The sequence below is a fragment of the Typopeltis vanoorti genome, chromosome 9 (assembly GCF_054136105.1).
Source record: "Typopeltis vanoorti isolate ZY-2024b chromosome 9, IOZ_Tvanoo_1.0, whole genome shotgun sequence".
In the NCBI taxonomy this organism is placed as follows: domain Eukaryota; kingdom Metazoa; phylum Arthropoda; class Arachnida; order Uropygi; family Thelyphonidae; genus Typopeltis; species Typopeltis vanoorti.
In genome coordinates this window covers 6,534,784-6,560,983 of record NC_143557.1, presented here as the reverse complement: position 1 = coordinate 6,560,983, position 26,200 = coordinate 6,534,784, and the positions used below count along the sequence as shown (strand labels likewise).

Below are 26,200 nucleotides of genomic sequence, written 5' to 3'. Positions count from 1 at the left end.
TCAGCCCTAAGAAACTCTCCAAACCTCAACAAATTTGGATGTATGAGACTGCCCCAAATTTGGGAGGCTTACATCAGCAGACCTTCAGCCCAACGGCCAAGAATACTTACTTAGCCCACTAGGGGGCACCATCAGGACTTTTAGGAGAACAATAGCTTCATCACTTCATTCTCAGTTACTGTGTTGTAGTGCCTACGTGCACGTGCCTTTTTTGTAAGTTCCTTTTGAAGATGCAAAGTGATTGCCGAAATATCGGAAATATTTATTAAAGTGTAATTTAATTTATATTCTTATCTACATTGTCAATTCCTTAAGTGATTTAGTAATTAGGGGGTACTTGGTAATAATGAAAATTTAAGATGGGGTACACAGATATCTGAAGTTTGAGAAACACTGAATTAAGGGAACAGATCAGTGATGTACAGTGGCTCAATCAGTTGCAAGGAAAGAAATCAGTAGTACCTGGGATTTGGTCCAGAATCAATTACTTATGAAAATGTTAGACTGTATTCCTAAGGTTGAAGGATAAATAAAGCAGGAGTAAAATGGATGAATCAATCATGGAATTATACAGGAACTTCTGAGAAAGAGGATGCTATGGAGAAGATATAATGAACAGGGAACCCATCAACAGCATGAGGAGGAGAAGTATATGGAAAGAGAAATTGGCATGTGAAAAGACTGGCTGAAGCAATAATGCAAAATCCCAGAGAATTCTACAGTTATGTTGCTTGTAGAAGAAAATTTGAATATGGAAGACTGACTTTAGTTGCTGGAGATGGAGCATGAGTGGCATTTGCTGAAGATATGATGGAAATCTTTAACATAACTTCACTGTTAAGTAGGCTGTGGGACTGAATGGGATATAACCACTTATATTAAGGGAATGTGCAAAAGAACTGGTAGTTCTTTTGCACATCCCCTTTCAGGTTGTTCAACAGAAGTTTGACAACAGGAACTGTCCCAGTAGATTGGAAAGAAGGAAAAATAGTCCCATTGCATAAGAGAGAGAGAATACAAGTCAGTGGTTTCAAACTATAGGCCAGTGTGTATATCAAGTGTAGTGGTGAAGGTTTTAGAGACAGAAGACAAACCTGGATTAATGAGAATGGAAATCTTTTGAGAGAGCAGCATGGGTATGTTAAGGGGATGTCATGCTTCAGTAACTTGGTTACATTTTATAATAGTGATTAGTGTACTGGATGGGGGAGATTCTTATAAAGTGATTTACTTGGATTTTGCTAAAGCATTTAATCAAGTACCTGAGTACTGCATGATAAACTACTATTGAAATTAGGCAGGATGGGGATGGATAATCATTTGGTAACTTTATTGAAATTTTAAGTTGGGGTGCTGCCTATACAAAATAATTTTTAAAAAATTATTTTTTTCCTAATCAGTAATCAATTTATTAATAAATAAATCTACTGGTTACTGATTAGGAAAAAAAGAATTTTTTAAAAATTATTTTGTATAGGCAGCACCCCCATTTAAAACTTCACGGGCTGCCACTGGTATGGAGCGCAATGTTGCAAAAAAGAAAGGTGACAAGTGGGGTGCAACAGGGTTGCTGCTTTTGACAACAAAAAGATAGAACAGTGGCGCCACTAGTTTCTTCTATTTTCAAAAAGTTCGGTTTCTTTTTGGACAGAGGGTGTATACCAACATGCATATGTTCCTGGTTCACAGGCAGGTGGGAGTATTTATCCACCCTTCTTATTCCCTTAACTTGGTTCCAGTAGAATTTTTCTGTTCCCTAACTGAAACTGAGAATGAGAAACTGCTAACGTCACAGTATTCAAATGAATGCAATAGTAGAACAAAATACCATCACAGCAGATATCAGATTTTCATATTTTCCCAAAGCTTGCATGAATGATTGGGCAAGCATATTCAGTTCCTTGGAGATTATTTTAAGGTTGAAGAATAAGCAAATATTTTCCTTTTCCATATTTCTGATATTTGAATTCAGTCTCGTTACTTTTTTTTGCATTACTGTGTATGATGTATGCCAGGTCTGGCCCTGGTTTTCTGTTTTACACCCAAGTTACAATTCATATGCTACCTTGATCAGAAGAATGAATGTTGTTTCACGGCTTTTAATATTACTTCACCACAAACAAACACAAAGCAAAATAAGACTTCATTGTTCATATACTTACCCAACATTATGAAACTGAAATTAAAAATTACGATTTGCTCTTTGCAACAAAAGCATAACACCACTTAAGAGAGCAAACTGTGAATCCACTCAAAAGAGCACAAAGCAACAAATTAAACAATCGTTTTATATTCAAATATTTTGTCTCTGTCACAGAAGCATCTTCAATGGTAATATATATTATAACATACAAGCAACACAAAATAACATAGAACTAAAGAAACTTAGTATTAGCTAGTAGAATCACTCACAGCTATGGGTTGCTTAAGAATTAGTTTCCCACATTCTGGAGAATTTTTTACAGACATATTAAATTAGGCTGGTTTGAAGAGTAGGTGTAGATTTTAACAAAATAATGGCGTATCTGAGGACCTTCATTCAGATACACCACATTTTATTTTGTAATAAATTTGGTGATTTATGTATTAAGAATCATCATCATAATCAATTTCCTGATATGTACCCACAAGGGGTGTTCAGATTACTATGACAGCACTACATGATTAAGTTTACATTATTATTAATCTCTGATCACTAATTTTCCTCCAAATTAGTCTATTACGTGTAAGCACTCCAATGTTGTCATATCTGCATTGGCAGTAATGACTGAATCAATCCACTTAGACATCAAACACCTGTTTTGCTAACCTTTCTTCATCCATTCTATTTAAGTGGCATACCACCTTAGATTAACTCTGCTTATACATTCTTGAATACTAATAGTGTGAAGTCCCTTTCTAATATCTTCATTTTTAATATGATTCTGTGATGCCATCAGTTCACTCCCCTAATTTTTCTCAGAACCCTCATATCTGTGGTCTTTAGTCTTTGATCAAATGCTTTATTTCTAACTCAATTCTCAGATGCATAACTTTAAACTGGTTTCAATACTGTCTTGTATACTGCTAGTTTGGTGTTTTGGTTAATTTCTCTCTTATTCCATATAAATTTATTCAGGTGGCTACCCACCATAATACGATCCAACTCATCATATCGAGAATATAATAAAAAAAATTGGAAATAAATTGGGATAATGAAATGCATTTAATGTCTTCTCTCCCCCCTCCATTTATTTACAGTAATGTAATGCTGTTGTCTTTTAATACTTTTTGAAATTAAATTTATTGTTTAATTAAATTCACTTGTATTTTTCTTCATAAAGAGAATAAAAAAGAATGTTAATAAGTCACTTTATAAAATGCTGTAGTTATTAAAAAAGTTTGTAACTATGTTATGAAATATTGCTAAACTTAGGCAATGTTTTATAATGGTGACAAAGACAATGCATGGAGTTAGTTTGAAAGTTCAATAATTGCACTTATTTTCAGCCAACAAATATCAAGAAATTGTTATACTTTTAACTTTAGTAGTCTGAAAATGTATCATAAAACTGTTTTTCTAACCTGAAAATTTATTTTGCATGTTGTTTTGCAGTACTTGTATGACAGTGCCACTGCGTTTTAACAAGCAATTTTTGAAACTTCGGTTTTCGTTGTTGAGGAAATTGAATGAGAATGTGATTCGTTTTAGAGAGAGAAGAAAAAAAAAGTAAGGAATGGATTCAGAGACCTATAGATTTATCTGAAATTATTTCCCCCTCAACTTGCTGAATGATACCAAAGATAAAAATGCAGAGGAATGCTTGTAATATTGTTTCTTTCTAAAAGGATAAACAGTAGTTTGAAAAGAGTGAATTCCTACACTAGCTTTGATCTATGTTTACTTTCTTCACTTGTTCCAGTCAACAGATGAAACTGGAGCCAGAATATTTTATTTCTTTGCAAGACAGAAAGCTGCATTTTCTACTAATACCAGAGAAAAGAAGAAAACTGTATTCTGACAGACAGAGAGGAGAAACGATTTCAATAGCAATGAAAGGACTGTTTAGAGAACTGTAAAGCCAACAGTTTATTCTAAGTGTTTTCTTCTCATGGATAATCCCTAAAGCAGAGTAATTTTTCTGATACACTAAAGTCTGCTGGGGTAGGACAAGAATATTTCTTTCTTTCAGTTTATGGAAGGAGAATAAGTTGAGAAGAATGTTATCTTTGAATCAGAGTGAGATGGCTCTTGTAGCTAAAGTTATTAATTTTTTGAGGAATACCAACGAAATTTGTTTTCTTTGTTTTTGTTTATTGATTTAACAATCTTTTTGTATTACAAATCTACTCTTACTTATGAGACTAAGATAAGAGAATGTAATTATATAAGAAAACCAATATTGCTTTTAAAGTAAATATATTAGAAAGAAACCACATAATATTCGAGATATGAATATAACTTCTTTCATAGGTGAGGAAACACCAAAGAAATATATATGTGTGTGTGTGTATATATATATATAGTATAAAGAATAGCATAAATCTATATATATATTCTCATTTTAAAATCACCTCATATTTAAACTTTCTGCAATGAAGGCAGAATAGTTTCTTACATTTGATTCTGTGGATGATGCTGAAAAGCATGGTCTGCAATAGATCTGTTGTACACAGTTGTAGGGACAGATATATTTCATGTGTTCTTTCAAATAGATGTTGGCCAATTTTCCAGTCTGTCTATAATAGGATAACTTTCAAAATGATAAAACTTTATATACACTGGAACTGAGAGAGGAGAGCTGGTCTTTAGAGAAGCAGATAACAGTAAGTAGTTGGAAGCAGGCCAAATAGAGGCTGTCAGGATCAGATCTTCACTTTACGACAAATAGTCGAGAAAGCATGGGAATATAACAAAGATCTGTATTTAAGTTTTGTCGATTTGGAAAAGGCATATGACAAGGTGCCAAGAGAGAAGCTATTCAATACGCTGCAGTTATATGGTGTCAATGGGGCATTATATCAAGCAATACTTAGTCTTTATTTGAGTTGTAAATCAGCAGTTAGAATTGAAGGAAGTACAGGAAGATGGTTTAATGTTAAATCTGGTGTGAGACAAGGATGTACATTATCCCCTCTGTTATTCATTATCTATATGGATCACATTATGAAGGAAAGTGGTATTAAACATGATATGAAAATTGGAGATGTTAATGTCAGTTCTTTGCTTTATGCGGATGATGTTATACTTCTAAATAAATCCGCTACAAGTCTGCAAGATTCTCTGACTAAATTGAATAGCTGTTGTAATAGATATGGTATGAAGGTCAGCAATAAAAAGACAAAGATAATGAAAATAGGCAGAATCATTGAAAATGTCAACTATGTTGTGAATGGAGAACCTGTGGAACAAGTAAAACATTTCAGCTATTTAGGCACAATTTTTACTGAAGATGGTAAATTAAATATAGAAATAGACAACAGAATCAGCAATGCTGGTATGGTGGGAAGCCAGTTGAATAAATTCATATGGAATAAGAGAGAAATTAGTCGGAACACTAAATTAGCTGTATACAAGACAGTGTTCAAACCAGTTTTAACTTATGGATCTGAGAGCTGGGTCAGAAGTAAAACACTTGACCAAAGACTAGAGACCGCAGATATGAGAGTCCTGAGAAAGATTATAGGCATGAACAGATGGCATCAATGGCAGTATCATATTAAAAACGAGGATATTAGGAAAGAACTTGACATTGTCAGCATCCAGGAATGCATTAGCAGAGCTAATCTCAGGTGGTATGGTCACTTAAACAGAATGGGCGAGGAAAGATTAGCAAAACAAGTGTTCTCTGCCAAGTTGGCAGCAAAACGACCCAGAGGAAGACCAAGATATAGGTGGATTGATACGGTTCAAAGTGCTTTAGACGATAGAAATATAAGATCTGATAATGTTGGAGTGTTGACAAGTAATAGACTGATTTGGAGGAAAATTGTAGATAGGAAATTGATAATGATGTAATTTTTTTTCATGTAGTACTATCATATCCTGTACACCCCTTGAGGGTACATGGCAGGAATTTGATGTTGATGATGATGTCTTTGGAGAAGGGCCTTGACAGAGAGAGAAACTGGCTATGAACATTTTGTCATTTTGAAAACAAAGTGTTTAGTCTTAAGTGTAAGTTTATTTTAAAAAGGCCTTGGATCCAATTAATTTGAAGTTAGTTATGTAATATTGTTTGAAGTGTATATATATTGTTTTTGTTTTATTAAATGTGTTTATTTTGTATTTGGTCTTGAGTCAGTGATTATTTGGATTCTGAAAGAAAGAGTTAAGATCATTGCACCAATTGGAGTGAACCTTTGTGCATATAAAAATATATAGGTACACTCAAAATGAAAAAAATAATCGTTAGAAAAAGAGATTGATTAAAAATCTCCTCTTTAAATAAAACCAATTATAGTTGCTAAGGTAGAGCAAATTACATGTGATTCTATAACCTCTAGATATGCATATTTGCATTTATTATGGACATTATTAAATAAAAAATTAAGGAGAGGAAAACAGACTTGGAGAAATACAAATAACTAACCAATAATAAACAGCAGCTGCATATAGTAGCTTAATAAATAGCTATAGAGAAGGCTTATTTAATGAACTAATGATGTTGATCAAGTGATTCATCTAAATGTGTGGCAGAATCATGTGTGAGCTGATGGAGCAGCAAATTATCGTGAACGACTTACTGTGCTTGTTATGTGTTTCTATATTTTATTTATATTACTATTACTGCTGCATTATTTATCTCACTCTCTAAAATATGTTCTTCATCAGATGAGGAACTGCTTTCTAAATCTAAAAGATCAATCATCAGAATTATCCACCCTCATCACGTTTTTTTTTTTTTTTTTGTCAGTGACTATCTTATCAATCATGGATATTATCCAACATATGTTTGTATTTTGATGGAGATCACCAGTCACACCTTTTCTTATAAAACACAGAATTCATTTTTATTCAGGAATAGATGGATTTTCCTCATTATGTCTATTCTTTCCTAAATTTTACTGCAGCACGAAGCACAGCATATAATTAAATACATTGTCCTAATGTCTTATTTCTCAAGAGTGTGGGTGTAGAAAATTTGTGGTAACACCTGTTACCACATATAATGCAAATGTTGAGTACAGAAAGCAAACAATTTATGTAAAGCAAATTTTCAAAAGCAGTAAAGATGTGTGTGTGTGTGTGTGTGTGTGTGTGTGTAAAAACAAAACTTGAAATGATTCACAAATACTGATTTAAATTACAAATAAAATTCTGCCAAAAAACAAACAGCAAACAACACACATACATAAACAGTGTAAGTATATAATAAACTTAGTTTACTCCTTTATCCAAGTGTGAGCAAACAAAGTTTGCACCTGAAAGTATCTTCAGGACTGGGGTAAGGTGGTACAACACCAGGCAACTCATTGCAAAGGTGGAGCAAGCTAACATCACTCCTATCTCAGTATCTCCCATAATGCAAAACACATCTCCTTGCAAATATGTATTAAGGGAAGGACCACTACCCAGACCAGTTTCGACCTTTATTGAGGTCTCTTCAGTGGGAGCCAGGCCCAAGTGGAGATACCAGGCAGAAGCATTAGCAAGGTCATCTCTACCTATAAAATAAACTTTCAACATCTTTCTCTAAATCCAGAGTAATTAAATTAAAAGGTGGCACACTGTTTGGCAACTCCTATAGGTCGAGATGACCTTGCTAATGCTTCTGCATTTGGTGCAAGCCTATGCATTAGGTGCATAGGCTTGCACCACAGCCAAATCATGGTTTTTTATCTGAAGCCTTAACACACATACCGGTCCCCCCAATGGGATCCACTCAGCAACACAGTCTGACAGCTGGTGGCTTGTGAGTATCCCCATACCTGCCTGAGCAGACATTGTCGGGCTCACACCAGAGTAGTAGAGCTTCGACCCCTTATCTAGGTTGACAGTTCCAGATCCTCTCCTCTTGGTCGAAGAAAGCCCGACTAAGTCTAGCCGGTACCGCTTGGCTTCCTCGACAAGTTTCAACCCCTTCCCTGTCAGAGAGAAGATGTTCCAGTTGCCTAAAGCTATAGTCTGGTGCCATTGTCGTTGCCATTTCCGTACTTTTGCAGAACCATTTCTTTGCGCTGCCCCTAAACACCTCCCCAAATGGGTAGCGGGCCCATTCATGGAGCTTCCTCTAGCAGAGTGCTGAGAAGTATTGTCTAAGGGAGACTGTAACATATTTTTTGAACGGGTCCCTCTGCCTAAAACCCGAACACGTCCTTTGGTAATCCACGTGACAGACGATGCGGTATGAACATTTTTTGATGGCCTGATCATGTTACAGTGTTTGATAATGTCATGTTAGCAAAAGACGAAATGACACAACAAAATAGGAAAGATTCCCGTCGAATACTCTAATAGCATTCGGGGGAAGGAGCAAGAAGCAAGAGGCAGGACCAGTCTACAGATAATATAACAGATGTATATTACATGAAGTAAGGCATGGTCCAGCATCAGGTACCTCGGGTTTGCCACACCCGTACTCACTAAAGTGAGCCCCTGAGGCTACCTGTATATACATATGAAAGAAAAATTAATTCTTAGGAATCCTACGCAACAACTATGGTTTCCATTAACACTCACAGAAGATACTCTCCATAGCCAGGATCCTAGTTTTAAATATATTCATTTCCACTTGGTGTTTAATATTGTGAGAGAGGAAGTGCCTTGGACAATGTCGTATGCCGATGACATCTTGCTGTGTGCAGAGTCAAGAGAAGAAGTGGCAGCAAAACTGAAAAGATGGAGGAAAGTACTGAAGAGAGAGAGGTACGAGATTGAACAGAAGTAAGAAAGAGTATATGTGTTGCAAAGTGGATGGTGGCCAGGAGACAGATCTGGAGCTGGAAGGAAATGTCATCAGGAAGATTAGGTTCAACAGTGGAGGAGGATGGAGAGGCTGAGAAGGAAGTAGGATGTAGGATACAGGCAGAATGGAGGAACTGAAGTGCTATGCGATAAGAGGGTGCCGATCAATCTGAAAGGCAAAATCTATAGGACAGTAGTGAGACCAGCTATGACGTATGTTATGGAAACTGTGGTCCTGAGGAAAAATAACATCAACAGGATGGAGGTGGTGGAGATGAGAATGCTTAGGTGGATGTGTGGTGTGACCAGAAAGGATCATTTGAGAAATGACTATGCGAGGGGAACAGTGAAAGTTACGAATTTAGGAGCGAAGATACAGGAACCAAGGTTGAGATGGTTTGATCATGTGATGAGGAGGGAGGACAAGTATGTGGGAAGAAAGGTCATGCAGATGGATGTGCAGGGGAGGAGGAAGCATGGGCAGCCAAAGAAGAGATGAAGGGAGTTGGTGGAAGAGGACTTGAGGATGAAAAACTTGGATGTGGTTACAGCCCAAGACAGGAGGATGTAGAGGAGACCCACCAAAAACAGCAACCCCACTTAAGTGGGACAAGCTGCAGAAGAAGATTTCCACTCGGTGTTGTGAGCTATATTTCCATTGTATACTCTGAGATAAAATACTGAAGGCATTCAACAGTCTTCATAAGTTTTAAACAGCACTTAACCGTAAAAACTACTACAGAGTGATAGTAGTTAATCTGCATGCTGATTCATGGTAATGCAAACATATCTTATGAATGAGGCTATCTAACTGGAGTGAAACATACACATTTCCCATGATGTGATGGCTATGATTCAATGCTACTCAAAGCAGATAATAAGCTGATCCCCAAATATTTGGTGCACTAATGCAGCCATACTTGTTTCATGAAAGAAGTTGTCAAGCCTAATCCCTGCATACTGTGTCCAAAGCTTGGTCAGCCAGTCCTAGCTTTTTTTTTTTTTTTTTTTCCAGAAAATTAAGACTATCTTCATTACACATTTCCACCACTGGCTATAAAAATGCATGATCAAGGTAGTTCAGCACCAAAAGTTGTATCATTGAAACAGTCCTGGTTCTGTGTGCTTTGAGGATACACACTGTTAGAAATGGATAACGGTGTCTATTTATACACTTTCCACTGAGTCACACATTTCTATCAAATGGTATTGAACAATATGAAAGATGTGTGACTAATTGTGTGCAGGAAAGACATGGGTTTTCACCCCTTTTGTGAGGTGTGATTTAGGAGCTATTTACTTGCATTAAAATGAATCTAATCCAACCTGACAGCTGTAGAGTTATTTTTATTAATAACAATTCTGAGTTGTTTTCACAATCATTACATTGTTAGTGTTCATGTACTGTCATGAAAAGTATTTTGAAGCGATATTTCACTGAGGCAACGCGAAGGTCTCCTCTCAGTTATACAGCTTTGACTCTTAAGCACCCTTTAAAAAAATACCTGGTCAGTTAGCCTGCAGATAACCAACCAGGGTTTCTGACCTAATGTCCAATCCTCACCTTCTCGTGGTGCACTCTGTTAGGTATCTACCTGGATACTGAACAAATGAGGATGGCTGGCAATATGGGATTTAGCCAACCAAATTGTAATCTTCTTGGCTTAAACCACAATATAAAATGACTGTACAACATTATAGAATTTCATGTCGACTGGGGTGTTGCCCAGTTAAACAAGACTCCCATTGTTTTCCACAGGGAACCAGGGCAAACAGTGAAAAGTCAGCTACTGGAACAAATCCTGAAACAAACCCAAACTCAACATCACCAGAGTTCAAGATCAGTACTATCAACATAAGAAGCCTGAATAGCAAAGAAATGGAGCTAGATGAGGAATTCGATATGTACCAGATCGACATAATAGACTGAAACAAAACAGACAAAAACTGGCGAGATCTTTCTGAGCAATAAATACAAAATGTTATATCCAGGCAATGACAATCAAGGAAAAGAAGCAGTAGCTGCTATAGTATTCAACACTAAATATCAGGCTAATCTTCTTGAATGGCAGGCAATATCAAGTAGAGTGATGTGCGCAAATATCAGAATGGGGAATTGGAAAATAAGACTTATTTATATCTATGGTCCGACAGAAGGTTCTACTTAGGTAGAAGTGGAGGAATTTTTCTAGGCTTAGAGAAAGCAACTGACACAATGAAAAAGGAAAGAAAATGATTGTCAGAGATACAAAAATATTTTGGGAAAATTTGGAAAAAAGAGCAAAACTAATAATAATAATGGCAAATACCTGTTGGATTTCTGCCAGGACATGGACTGGTCATTGCTAATTTTAGATTGGAACACCTTGTTTCAATATAAAAATGTGCACAAATTCACATGGAGAGAAGAGGCAATGAATAAGAAGTTTCATTGACTACGTTATTGTTGATAGTGATGTTTTTCACTGATGCAGGACACTAGAGTGATTTGAAAGTGGAAGTGGTAACCATTTAGTCTTGAACAGGATAAAAATGAAATTCATATTGAAAAGAAGAACTTGGAAGAAAGTTTTAAAGCAAATAAAATTTGAGCAGCTCTCAGATGTGAAGTGTGGACTAAAATACACAAACATTACTCAAGATAAAATGAAAGAGCTTCAAAACAGGAACCTAACCTTGGAGATTCAATGACAAATCATGAAGAAAACATTGATTGATGCAGGCAGAGACATGTGGTTAGGTTGTCTGCAAGGATAGAAAAATCAGAACTCCATGGTGGACATGAGAAGTTAAAGAGGCAATGAGAGAAAAGAAGAAAGCATATCGAAATTTCATGGCGAATAAGTCAGCTTGTGTGCTTAGAGAATACTGAAACAAATGTAAGAAAACTAAACACTGGGTAAAACTAGCTGTGTAAACAAAAGTCATGGGAAAACTTTGGTAAGAACATAGAAAATAAATATCAAGAAGGTGACAAGATATTCTGGAAATTGTTGAAGCGGCTCAGAAATGGAGTAAAGAGTGCTGTAAAAGGAATTAGAGATGATAAAGGTGAAATGAGAACTGAAGGAAAAGATATCCTTGATGTATGGAGTAATTACTTTGACAAATTGCTAAATGAAACAAGCAGTGATAACAGCACAGTGGTAAAAAACACTCAATTAGGACAGTCAGGAATACATATCCATACTTGAAGTAGAAAAAGTCATCAAAGCCTGATATGTGGAAAGGCAGTGAGAGTGGATGATATTCGACCAGAAATGCTCAATTATGGAGGTATAAAAATTTTACAGTAGTAGCACTGCATAGTTCAGAAGGCCTGGACAGAGGGATGAATTCCAAATGATTGGAGTAGAGCACTTATAGTACCCATACAAAAAGGGGAAATTAAACTGAGTGTGAGAATTACAGAGGTATTTCCCTACTGAATGTTCCTGGTAAGATTTATGCAAGTATACTTGAGAAACGGCTGAGGAGGATTATGGAAAGGAATCTTAGTGAAGAACAACCTGGATTCAGGCCAACTAGAGTCTGTCAAGATCAGATTTTCACTTTACAACAAATAGTTCAGAAATCGTGGGAATGTATTTAAGTTTCATAGACTTGCAAAAAGGCATATGAAAAGGTGCCATGAGAAAAACTATTCAAAATGCTACAGTTGTATGGTGTCAATGGAGCATTATATCAAGCAATACTTAGTCTTTATTTGAGTTGTAAGTCAGCAGTTAGAACTGAAGTACAGGAAGATGGTTTAATGTTAAATCTAGTGTCAGACAAGGCTGTACATTATCCCCCTCTGTTATTCATTATCTATATGGATCACATTATGAAGGAAAGTGGTTAAATTTGATATCAAAATTGGTGATATTTTAATGTCAGCTCTTTGCTTTATGCGGACGATGTTATACTTCTAAATAAATCCACTAGAAGTCTGCAAGAATCCCTGTCTGATTGAATAACTGTTGTAATAAATTTGGTACGAAAATTAGCAATAACAAGATAAAGTCGGAGTAAAAAGGACAGAAACACTGAAAACATTTGTACAGTCATATGGTGTCAATGGGGCATTATATCAAGCAAAACTTAATCTCCGTTTGAGTTTGTAAATCAGCAATCAGAATCAAAGGAGGTACAGAAAGATGATATGATGTTAATTTAGGTGTGCAACAGGGGTGTACATTATCTCCACTGCTATTCATCAGCTGTATGAATCACATGATGAAGGAAAGCAGTATTAAACCTGACATCATAACTGGAGATTTTAATCTCAGCTCTTTTCTTTATGCAGATGATGTTATACTTCTAAATAAATCCAGGATAAGTCTGCATAATTCTCTGACCAAATTGAATGATTGCTATAATAAATTTGGTATGAAAAACATCAACTGCATCCTGAATGGAGAACCTACAGAACTGTAAAGCATTTCAGCTATTTAGGCACACTTTTTAGTGAAGATTTCCAAATTAAATTAAAAATAGCAGAATTAGCAGAGCTGGTATTGTAAGAAGTCAACTGAATAAATTTATATGGAATAAGAGAGAAATTAGTCAACACTAAATTAGCTGTATACAACATAGTGTTTCAAGCCAATTTTAAATTATGGATCTGAGAGCTGGGTTAGAAATAAAACACTTGAGCAAAGGTTTGAGACCACAAGATATGCACGTCCTGAGAAAGATTAGGGCCGTGAACAGATGGCATCAATGGCATTATCATATTAAAAATGAGGATATTAGGAAAGAACTCGACATTGTTAGCATCCAGGAATGGGTTAGCAGAGCTAATCTCAAGCAGTATGGCCACTTAAACAGAATACGAGAGGAAAGATTAGCAAAACAAGTGTTCTCTGCAAGGTTAGCAGGAAAGATCCAGAAGAAGACTAAGATGGGATTGATACAGTAAAAAGTGCATTAGAAGACAGAAATATAAGATCTGATAATGTTGGAGTCTTGACAGGTAACAGATTGATTTATAGGAAAACTGTAGATAGGAAGTTAGTGATGTAAGTTTTTCATGTAGTACTATCGTATCCTGTACACCCCTTGAGGGAACATGTCAGGAATTTGATAATGATGATGAGGCTGTTGGAAGAAGCAAGAAATAAATGTGACAGATAAAAAATTGTAGGTTTGCTACCCAGTTACGACACTACAGAGTTAAGAAGGAGGGCAATGATAGGAAATGATTCCATGTGCAGGCTGTGTAGAAGAAATAGATGCAAGTTTTTAGATGTGGATTGATGGCTGAAAAGGCTTGTATAACAGGGACAACCAGCACTTGAACTTTAATTCATTTGGCATCAGGAGCCTGGAAAAATTACTTATTGGGGTGAGACCTAATGAAGAGATTCAGAGAATCTTTTAATGGGAAGTAGATCATCAAAGGAGGAATGGGAAAAATGTGTGTGAAAGTTCAACAATGGTATGCAAACGTGATAAAGATATGAATGGTTTTCAAACATGATTATGTGTCTGGTGAAGGAGTGAAAATATATATTCTTTGGTTCAAACGTTTTGAGTATGTCTGGGAAGGGAAAAGAGAAAGTACTACAATGCAAAATAGATTGTATATCTAATTATAAGAATAGGCTAGGTGGTAATTTGTTATGTCTATGCACAAATGCCAAGAGCATCAGAAACAAATGGGTTGAGTTCGTTGCTTTATTGAATATGATATGGCCTAAGATTGTTGGCATTAGTGAAACTGTCAATCAGAATCAGATATGGTAACTGAGTTCAAGTAATGTGTATACTATTTTTAGGAACAACAGAAGAGATAAGAAAGGAAGGGGGGGGGAGTACTACTAATGATATCAAATGACTTAAGCCCAGTTGGGCTAGAAACACAAGAAAACAATTATGGTAACAGTGTCCCATGTAGCAGTGAGTTTGAGACTATCTGGTGTGAAGTGGAGGCTTACAGAATGAAATATATAGTAGGGTGTAGCTACGGACCTGGCAGCTCAGTTACAGGGACAAGGAAATGCATGGCCAATTTAGCCTTATGGGTACTAAACGAGTGATCACTATGGATGACTTTAATTATCCAAACATTGATTGGGTAGAAGAGAAATCTCATGATAAGAATGAAGAGGAATTTATTGAATTTTTGCGAGACAACTTTCTCAAGCAGCAGGTAAAAGAAGGAATTCAAAGATTGTTAGATTTGTTCATAGCATCAGAAGGAGTCTGTTAAGAATATGACTATTTTACCACCAGTTGGTAATAGTGATCATGCTGTGGGAAGTATCTAATTATACTGATGTTCCCATTAGAACAGGTTACATTCTGAACCAGAAAGTTAGAAATTATGATCAACTTAAGAGAATAACATCTTTGGTCCCATGGCATCAGTTACTGAATGGGGAAAAATGTCAACAATGCATGGGAATCTTTGAAAAAGTGATTAAATATCCCTATCCACTCTAGTAAAATCCTAGTATTTTACCTTTCACCAACTTTTCCAATACTTTAACAACTACTCCTGATAGATTATAATTGGTCTGTAGTCTGCCTCTTTCAAGGAATAAGCTGGTAGCTAGTGCTGTAAGAAATTTTCTGAGAAATTGTACTGCAGAATAAGTTTACTCATTAGCTGTGGAAATCCTTCAATTTTAACGGTTGCACATGATAAGGGGAGGCTTTTCCCTGAATCACTGCATTTGTTATGATGCATGTATACCAGGAATTTTTCTGCTTTGGCCAGACGAATACTAAATCTTTCTACTGATTTGACCAATGCTAAATATTTGAAAAACATGACAAAGCAGTCAAACATCGAAGCAAAATTCCCTAATGGGAACCAAATAAAACAAAAAAAAATAGGAGGAATAGGATTATTGTAACATGTCATTTTGATGTGTTTTTTCCTTTTGTGCACTTGCAAATGATGTATCTTATTGAAAAATTGAAATGGAAGAACTTGGAAAATTCGGTAAAATAAGTTCTTGATAAACAGAGGGAATTCTACCCACTAAAGACTATAATTGTGTAGGTCTTAATCTCCAAGCTGTGTCACATGTTTTTTCCATATCAAATAAAACCAATACCAGATGCTCGCAGTTTACGAAAGAATCTTTAATGAATGCCTCCAGCTGGACGATGATCTGTAGTAGCATGATATTTTTGCAAGCCAGATTGTGTTCTAGAAAAAAGGTTGTTTCCCTCCAGAATAAGACAAGAGTTAACCATTTTCTGCCAGAATCTTGCACAAGCAGTTGGTCAATTATTATTGCCTTTCCTAAGTCATGGCAATTACGGATTTTGGATTCTTCCATGGCTTATGAAAAGGCAATAATAATAGTTGCACCTTTTGCCAGGTACTCAGGAATATGCTACAGAAAATTCTGTTGCAAAGGTGCAACAGTTGATCCATGGATGATAAAATAAGTATCTTATTGACAGATGTTTTACCATCTTGTGATGGATATTTATCAGGTCCAACAGCAGTTGGATAGCACTTAAGCAAAGCAGCTTTCATTTCTTCTTCAGTGAAAAGCCTGTTGTATTCTTTGGTGCAGTGTCAAGAAAACTGGATTTGTTGTTTTACTGCTTTGGTTTTCTTTCTTTTTCTTTTTTTTTGAGCAAGGAATTCAGAGGGGGATAAGAATGTGTTGCTGATGTTTGCTACTGTGCACCCATGTGTTCAAGGACAGAACTGGTGTGAGGTTATTTTCCCTTAATTTCTGGATTTTGCCACAGACTTCTTTTGTGTTGATTGTTCTTGTTATGGAGGATATATACTGAATCCAGCATTCTTTTTTGACTCTGACAGCAGATGTGTCTTGCTTGAGCTCGGGCATGTTTGAAAGCAATGAGGTTTGTTGTTGTGAAGTATCTCCAGAAAATACTCAAAGCTTTCTTCTGAGATTCTTTGGAAGCTGTGCAATCGTCATTTCATCAAGGCTTAGGCTACTGTGCACCCATGTGTTCAAGGACAGAATTGGTGTGAGGTTATTTTCCCTTAATTTCTGGATTTTGCCACAGACTTCTTTTGTGTTGATTGTTCTTGTTATGGAGGATATATACTGAATCCAGCATTCTTTTTTGACTCTGACAGCAGATGTGTCTTGCTTGAGCTCGGGCATGTTTGAAAGCAATGAGGTTTGTTGTTGTGAAGTATCTCCAGAAAATACTCAAAGCTTTCTTCTGAGATTCTTTGGAAGCTGTGCAATCGTCATTTCATCAAGGCTTAGGGAAATGTGGAAACCGACTAAATGTTTTAAGAACTGCAATGTTGCAACTTTTGCAATACATTCAATTTTGTCACATGATTCAATGCTTTGCTGATGGAAGAAGAGCCAGTCAATTTGCTGATTTTTCCAACTCACAACTAATCCATTCCACTCATTCACAACAATCCAAGCAAAAAATCTGGTCCTCACACCCCTACTCACCACATCTTTACTCAACTTCCAGGGATGACCTCTTATTCTGGTCATTCTAGCCAAGTGCTGAAACATTTCCCCTGCATCAATCCTATAAAACCCTTTAAGAAACTTAAATGCTTCTATCATATCCCCTCCTTTTCTCCTATCAACCAACTTCTGCAATCACACACCTTCAATCTATCCTCATAGGAAACATTCCACAGACCACTCACCATCTTGGTCCCTCACCTCTGAATTTTCTCCACCACCTCTGCATCCCCATGAAACCAGACTTGAGCAGAGTAATCCAGATGTGGATGAATCAAAGGTTTATAAAGGGGAATACCAACTTCCTTATCTCTCTTGTTAGTGTGTTCTTCAATAGCCAAGTAATCTCATATGCTACTTTAGCAATCGCAGCAATATGTCCTCTAGACTTTAACTCTCTGTCTACCATAGCCCCTAAATCTCTAGCTTCACTTCTTTCCTGGAGTACAGTTCTGCCAATGTGGTACACAGCTTATTATCTATTTATCTCAAAATGCACAACTTTACACTTCTCCACATTAAACTGACACCCATTATCCTTTGCCCATACTGACAGCCTATTCAAATGATCATGCAAGCGCTTCACCTTGATTAACTATTACTCTACCTAATTTTGTATCATCAGCAAACAAGTGAATATTCCTTTCATGTTATTTCCTATATAATTTATGTGCAAATTAAACAGTAGTGGTCCCAGCACTGAACTTTGTGGCATACCACTAGTCACCTGTTTTTGTCTTGATTCTGTCCCTCCACATACCACTTTTGAAATCTGTCCAGCAACCATCCTCTTATCCACATAACCAGTGTGATATTCATCCCCATTTGTTCCAATTTGTGTAACAGAGTTCCATGCAATATTCTATCAAATGCCTTTGCAAAATACAGCAAAACTGTCATGTAGACATTTCCTTTATCTAAATGTAAGCAAATGTAGTTTGTGCATGAATGTTTTAATATGAAGTCATTAGCATCTACATGCAATCAGCCTAGTCATGAAGAAACTTCATGTGCAAACTATGTTTGCTTATAGAATAAACAAGAATACAAATTCTTGGTGTTTTGAATTTAATTTAGAACTAAGCTCTCTAATTGAGAGTAATTTAATAATAAGGTGTTACACCTTTTCACTTGTATATGGGATATATATAACTTCTGCATTACTTCATTCTTGGTAACTCTTCTGGGTCTGCCCACACTGATGGTGAGTTTGCTTGCTTCCTAGAGAATAGAGGGGTTCTGTTTGGCACTGGATTTTTGCCTGTCACTGAGCGTAGCCACCGCAAAGGTTCCTGTCCTGATCTTGTAGTGATAGCGAGTAGGAGCTTCTTGGTAAGTTGCACCATTTTCAGTTTTTTTCTGAAAACTTTAGTTTCCAAAAATTCCTGCACATATCTAGCAACACGATTTTTTAGCTTTAATTTTGGGAAAAAAGTTACAGTTATATTCGAGTAAATACAGTATTTTTTTTAGCTTTCAAATTGTTACATATGGATCATTGGTTAAATGATTGGATTTATAAAACCCCCCAAAAGAGAGCAATATAGCAAATACAAGTAGCTGTAAGACAACAAAACGCTGATATTGCATCTGGATCAAATGAAATTGATAAGAGTGTGTCATCTGACATCTCTAGAGAACCAAAATTTAAAAATAAATCATATTTTTTTGTTTACCTGACCATATAAATTCAAATAAAATAGATATTTCATTTGAATTAATATTTTAAATGAATGAATGAATTAATTAATTTTAATTAATTTATTTATTTTTAATTGATTAATGAAATTATTTTTTAAATTTATTAATTAGGGGGTACTTGGTAATAATGAAAATTTAAGAAGGGGTACACGATATATGAAGTTTGAGAAACAGTGCCTCAAAGGATGTGTGCTTTGTATTAAGGGGTACTAAGGAAATGAACGTGATGTCATTAGCTTCTATATACAAGTAGTCTAGTTGCAAAGAAACATCACGTGTAAACTATGTTTGCTTACACTTGGATAAAGGATTAAATAAGAGTATAATTTCTTGGTATTTTTATTTTTAAAGTGATGTTTTCTGCTTCTTATTCTGATTTTCTGTTGGTGTTTTTATGGTTTCATGATGTCGTTGCCACTTGTTGAGGGTCTCTAATAAACAGCAGGATGAAGAAGTGTCCATTATCAGGAGTTTAGTTAAGTGCTAGAGCTCCCCACCCAACACAGCCACAAATGAACACTCATGACTGTGCTGTAAAGTGGAACACCAGGGCTGTACAGGCAACTCAGCAAGCTTTGGACCCTGTCTACAGACCAATGGGAAGGAGACTTATTGCCCGTCTTTTCCACTATGAACAAGCATCTCAAATGCAGGAGTATTTCATTAGAACAATAAGGACTTAAGGGCTGAATTATTGTTAGAATTAAATCCTGTATGTTGTATATATTCTTCATTTAATGTACCTTACAGTTATTAAACTGTTTTTTTCTTTTCATTCTCTCTCTCTCTCTTTTTTTTTTTTTTTTTTTTTTTTTTGTATATAGAAGTGTGAAGACTAAATTTTTGCTAAATTATTGAAAAGTAAAATTGATTCTTAAGAACAGAAGAGAATTATCATAGCAAAAATATATATATCTTTGATATAGAAATTTAATATCCTTTGCAGCTGATAGAACAACTACTGCAGCCAAGAGAGAGAGAGAGAGAGAGAGATAGATACACATGTATATTATTCATGTGTGTGTGTGTGTGTGTGTGTGTGTGTGTGTGTGTATATATATATATATATATATATATATATATATAATTACACCCCATTCTCCTGTTTACTCAGTTGTGACTAAAATGCTACAGAACTCATGTTTTGAATGTGTCAACTGATCTTCTAATCAGTTGACATATTCAAATCTTCCTAATGATGTCCTTGTAACAAGGAAGAAATACAGAATTTATTAACTCATATATGTTAATCATTATTAAGAATATAATATACCCATTTTGCAAAGCACAACAACAATCAGACTGTCTAAGTTTTGTGGATGAACCTTTTCATCCTGCATATACCTAACCAAAGATTTAATATCCAATTTTCAGTTTTTTTTTTTTTTGAAAAGTCACTTTCTAATCTGTGAAAATAATAAAAACAATGCAATTACAAAAATTAATACATACGCTTTTTTGTACCGCCCTTTGTCAACTCAATTTCTACGCTGTCACTTCGAGCATCATATCCAATAACTTTTCCTTCCTAAGAGGTTAATATTAGACAAATTGGAAAAAAATGCGATGCATAAACATCATCCATATTCAAATTATTAAAAAAAAAAAAAGAAGAAGCAAACATTTCAAGTAAAACATGATGGTCACTTTAAGCAAAACATGTAGTAAATTATTTTAATAAAAAAACAACCAACTTCTATAAATATGAAAAATATATGGGATTTACCATAAAATAAAAATATAACCTTTGGCACAAGCACAGTGCTAAATTTATAACCTTTCAATGGGTGGAAATCAAAGTGAAAGAAAAGTCACTGGTATAGTTACTTAATCTGTTCAGAGTTATATTCTGAGAAAATTCATTTTGACTGAGTACTTTTGTTTTTAAATATGAGATATTATAATATATATTAACTGCTGAACAAAACTGATTACATCATCTTAAAGCAGGCATGTCAAACACAGGGCCCGCCGACAAGTAACATGCGGCCTGCCAAACTTTGTAACCAATATGGTTATTTAACTTTGACAACACCGAATTAAATAAACATATTTAAAAAATTAACATTTCCACTTAAGATTATTTTATACGTCAAACTAATCTGCAATTTCTAAAGGAAATAATGTTCTATTTGTCATTTCAAAAAATCTTCTTACACCACTACATAAATATCGAATTTTACCAAATTTTTATGAGCAAGTCTACATATGTGGCTATATCCACTGACCACAGCAATTGGAGGCTAGCGTTAGCAATTTTCAAGTCATAAGAAAGTGTAGTGTTTTCTTTATAATTAATAAAGAATTTATAAAAATAATGTCGAAACCTTCAACCAGTATGAGTAAAAAACAATTAATTGAAGAAGAACATCGTAGTTTTCAAGAAAAATGGGAGTTACAATATTTGTGTATTCAAGGAAAAAAAAAATTATGCCTGATATGTAGAAACTCTATTGCAGTTTGCAAACAATATCATATTAAAAGGCATTACAATATAAACCATAAAAAAAAACTATGACAAATATGTTGCTAAACTTCGTGAAGATAAATTGTCAGAATTAAAGTTGGCACTTCAAAATCAACAAGTGAGTGTATTTACCAAACCTATTGAAGATAATAGAGCTATGGTAAACACCAGTTATTTGTTATCACATTTAATTGCAAGCAATTCGAAAACATTCACTGAAGGAGAATTTATTCATTAATATATTATTAAAGCAGTTGAAGTGTTGTGTCCTGATCAATTAAAGAAATTTAAAAATATAAGCTTATCTCGAAATGCCATTGCTAGCAGAATTGATGATATAACCGGGAATTTAAGGAATCAACTAAAATCAATAATTCAAACACGTCAGACCTATTCCCTTGCAATTGACGAAAGTACAGATGTATGGGATATCGCTCAGCTGGCTGTTTTTATTCGTCAATGTGATATGAACTTAAAAGTATGTGAAGAACTTTTAGAAATTATTCCTATGCATGATACAACCACTGGAGTTGATATTTTTAAGCCCTTATGGAAGTTTTGAATGAATACAATTTACTGTTAAAAAAGCTAGTTTGTCTTGCAACTGATGGTGCTCCTGCCATGACTGGTGTTATTAAAGGAGTTGTCACAAATTTAAAAGAAAAATGCAAAGAACAAGGTAATAATAATTTTCAACATTTTCATCACATTATTCATCAATAAACACTATGCTCCAAAGTTTTAAATATTAGACATGTTCTAAAAATGTCAGTAAAATTGTAAATTAAATTCGTGCACATGGGCTTAATCATCACCAGTTTAGTAGTTTTCTAGAAGATATAGAAAGTGAATATAGTGATCTACCTTATTATACAAATTGGAGTATACAGAAATTATATGGCTTTCCAGTCATAATGTTTTAAAGCGATTCTTCAAAGTGCTGGACAAAATTATCATTTGTTTAGAATCAAAAAATTATGAATGTGAAATATTTAAAAATGATCAATGAATCAAGGATCTGGCTTTTTCAGTTGACATTACAAGTCACCTTAGTTAACTTAATCTTCAGCTACAAAGCAAACATCAAGTAGTTATCATGTTATTTGACAATATTAACATTTTCAAACAGAAATTATTACTTTTGCAAAAACAAATTCAAAAAGAAAATTTATCCCATTTTGAATGTTGTCAATCATTATTACAAAAATCACCGAAATCGAAATTTTCAGAATATGCCAAACAAATTAAGTTATTAGAAAATGAATTCGAAAGAAGATTTTGATATTTTAAGAAATATGAAAATCAGTTTCACCTATTTACTTCTCCTCTATCAACTGATGTTGAAACTGTTGATGACAATTTATAGTTGGAATTAATCGAAATTCAGTGCAATTTAGTATTGAAACAAAAATATGTGGATGTTGGAATTCCAAAGTTCTATAATTATTTATCAGTCAATCGATATCCCAATGTATTAGGTGCAAAAAATCATGTTTTATCTATGTTCGGTAGCACATATTTATGCAAACCACTATTTGCAACTTTAAAGAATAATAAAACCGTGGAAAGATCAAGATTAACAGACAAACATGTGCAAGCAATATTGAAAATAACTACAGCTCAACAAATTCAACCAAATTTTGAAGATTTCATTAATGAAAAAAGTTGTCAAGTTTCTTCAAAAAAATGATATGTATAATTTTATTTAAATATGTAAACTTTATATTTTATATGTATTTTTGTAACATGGTTGTATTTTGTACTTAAATACTCTAATGTTATTATTAAAAAATCTGTTTCCACTTTATTCTGAGATTTTTTCTGTTGAGGCCCGTGGCTTGATAATCGTTAATTTGACCCTTGGAGGTAAACGAGTTTGACATGCCTGTCTTAAAGGAAAAATATCCTATTTATTGAAAATATTAAAAATTCTGATGTACTGAAACCACATGTTTAGAATTCATAAACTATTTCATGTGCAGAAGATAGTTTAAAATTATCATCATCAGACTTCCAAGAAGTCTTAAAGACTCATCATAGTAGATCCCACTGTCATGGATATAAACTGTCAAGCTATATCTCCTTAAATATGTTCATTCACTGTTCTTTATACTCGTCACACTGCTAGGCAGTGCACTTCACTTACCAATCATTCCTGTAATCATTCACTTACAGGTGGCTGCACTTGCCAATGCAGTGCAGCCACCATAAGACTTTTATACCTCCATACGTGATCATTTCTTGTCGAATATCATCTACTCCTGCTGCCTTTCCACATTTCAGGCTTTTGATGGCTTTTTCTACTTCAAGTATGGATATGTATTCCTGACTGCATCCCTGTTGAGTGTTTTTTTACCACTGTGCTATCACTGCTTGTTCCTTTTAGCAATTTTTCAAAGTAATTACTCCATACATCAAGGATATCTTTTTCTCCAGTTTTCATGTCACCTTTATCATCTATAATTCCTTTTACAGCAATCTTTACTCCATTTCTGAGCTTCTTCAACAGAACATCCAGAATATCTTGCCACCTTCTTGATATTTATTTTCTATGTTCTTACCAAAGCCTTCCCATGACTTTTGTTTAGCTAGTTTTACAGTGTTTAGCTTTCTTACATTTGTCTCTGTATTTTCTAAGAGCAAAAGTTGACTTATTTTCCAGGACCTTTTGATATGCTTTTTTCTTTTCTTTTACTGCCTCTTTCACTTACTGTGCCCACCATAGAGTTATGATTTTTTTTTCTCTTGCAGACAACCTCACCACATGCCTCTGGCTTAATCAATCAGTGTTTTCTTCAGGACTTGCCACTGAATCTCCAAGTTTTGGTTTCTGTTCTGAAATCAAACTCTTTCATTTTTTCTTGAATAATGTTTGTGTATTTTTTTTTACAGTTTACATCTGAGAGCTACTCAACTTTTATTCGCGTTAAAAAATTTCTTACATGTTCTTGTTTTCAGTATAAAATTCAATTTTATCCTGCTCAAAACTAAATAGTGATTACTTCCAATTTCAAATCCTCTGTACACTCTGGTGTCCTACACAAGGGAAAAAACATCACTATCAGCAATAACATAGTTGATGAGACTTTTCTTATTCCTTGCCTCTTCTCTCCATGTGAATTTGTGCACATTTTTATGTTGGAACATTGTGTTAATAATAACTAGTCCGTGTCCTTAGCAGAAATCCAACAGGTATTTGCCATTCTTATTAGTTTTGCTCTTTTCTCCAAATTTTCACAAAATATTTTTGTATGTCTGACAATCAAAATGTGAGACATTAGACTAACAAAGACAAATGTTGAGATGACAGATATTTGCAAAGGAGATATGAAAGATATTGGGAGGCTTACATTATTCTCTCCTCCTATCTCTATATGTAATTTATTTCTTTGCTTACTTTTTTTTTTACATGGTGGTTATCTGGAGCACAGAAGATGCGGTAATGAATTCTTTGGTAAAACACATATGGAAAACATCATCCAACCTTATTTATAAATTGTGACCATTGTGCCCCTCTGTATACACTATATACAGAAGACTCTCTCCAGAGACACACCCCCTATAAGACAGTGGCAACAAGATTATTTGCAAACTTACCTCTAAGTCACATAAATTCAGCCTCTGTAGCTCAGTCAGTTTTGATTAAGCTTTTAGTTGAAAAGACCTGGGTTTAAATCCCATTTATGATGTGAAGAACTTTTATCTGAGATTTTCAATTAAAGGTGAGTTAGCTGGTCTCATGTGTAGGTGGAGGGTTTCTTCCTCTCAGAAAATGGTTTTTTATCCTTCAAAACTGGCAAATTAGGCCTATGAACGAACACACACACACACACACACACACACACACACACACACACACACACACACACACACACACACACACACACACACACACACAAGCTTACTTTTAGAGGGATGCAACATAGGAATGGTAAACCTACTTCATTAAATTGGCTGAAAACCTCTAATTAGGGGACTCAACCCATCATCAGTTGGAATGCAGCGAACAGTCCCGATGCAAAAGGATACCTTGTAGTTGGAGAAAATGCCAACTAGACGCTAGAATGCTCTTCCTATCCATCTAAACTTACTTTTTTAACGCCAGCTTATTGGAGGTCTGAAGTGGCAAATGCCATGTTTGGTCTCACAGCAGAGATTCTGGTTTCTGTCCCCCCCCATACAGTGTGAGTGATACCCTTCAAGGCACATAACCTCCTCCATTCAAGGATACATCAGTTAAAATGGTGGTGCTGCATGCTGGCCACCAGTTAGTGCATAGGCCTGAACCTGTCAGTAATGAGTCAGGAGGCTTCCCAGTCAACTGGCACATAATCCCGCTGCCACATACTCTACCAGGTCATGCCGAGAGGGAGTCTAAGTAGTAGTAGTATGTGGGGGGGAACTGTCAAAGCCACATCATAGTATGGACTGGTTTCCCTCTCTGTGTGGAAGTTATGTCCGAGAGTTTATCTCTCTCATTGCATGTCCCCACTATATTTTTCCAGCTAATCATAATTAAACTTATGAAGACTCCTACAAACAATTACAGTAACATTACAACACAAATGAATCTGTCATAAACTAATCTCATGAGAAAGTTACACCACAAACAGACACAATACATAGACAAACATAAGTGACATTCACCACCACTTGCAGACATCCTATTCCTGACAGAAAGCCAAAATGCAATATCTCCTACTATCCACATCCAGTGCCCGGACTACA

General features: G+C 35.1%; 1 protein-coding gene across 2 annotated transcripts in view; it reads right to left on the bottom strand.

Annotated features, from left to right (window-relative positions):
- LOC150102865 (uncharacterized) overlaps positions 1-26,200 on the bottom strand; it is a 151,294-nt gene that overhangs the window by 39,150 nt on the left and 85,944 nt on the right. For both annotated transcript variants that reach the window (XM_090397979.1, XM_090397980.1), the window contains one exon: positions 20,458-20,533. In XM_090397979.1, the coding sequence (XP_090254105.1) occupies positions 20,458-20,533 (76 nt within the window). The remainder of the gene's footprint in view (positions 1-20,457; positions 20,534-26,200) is intronic.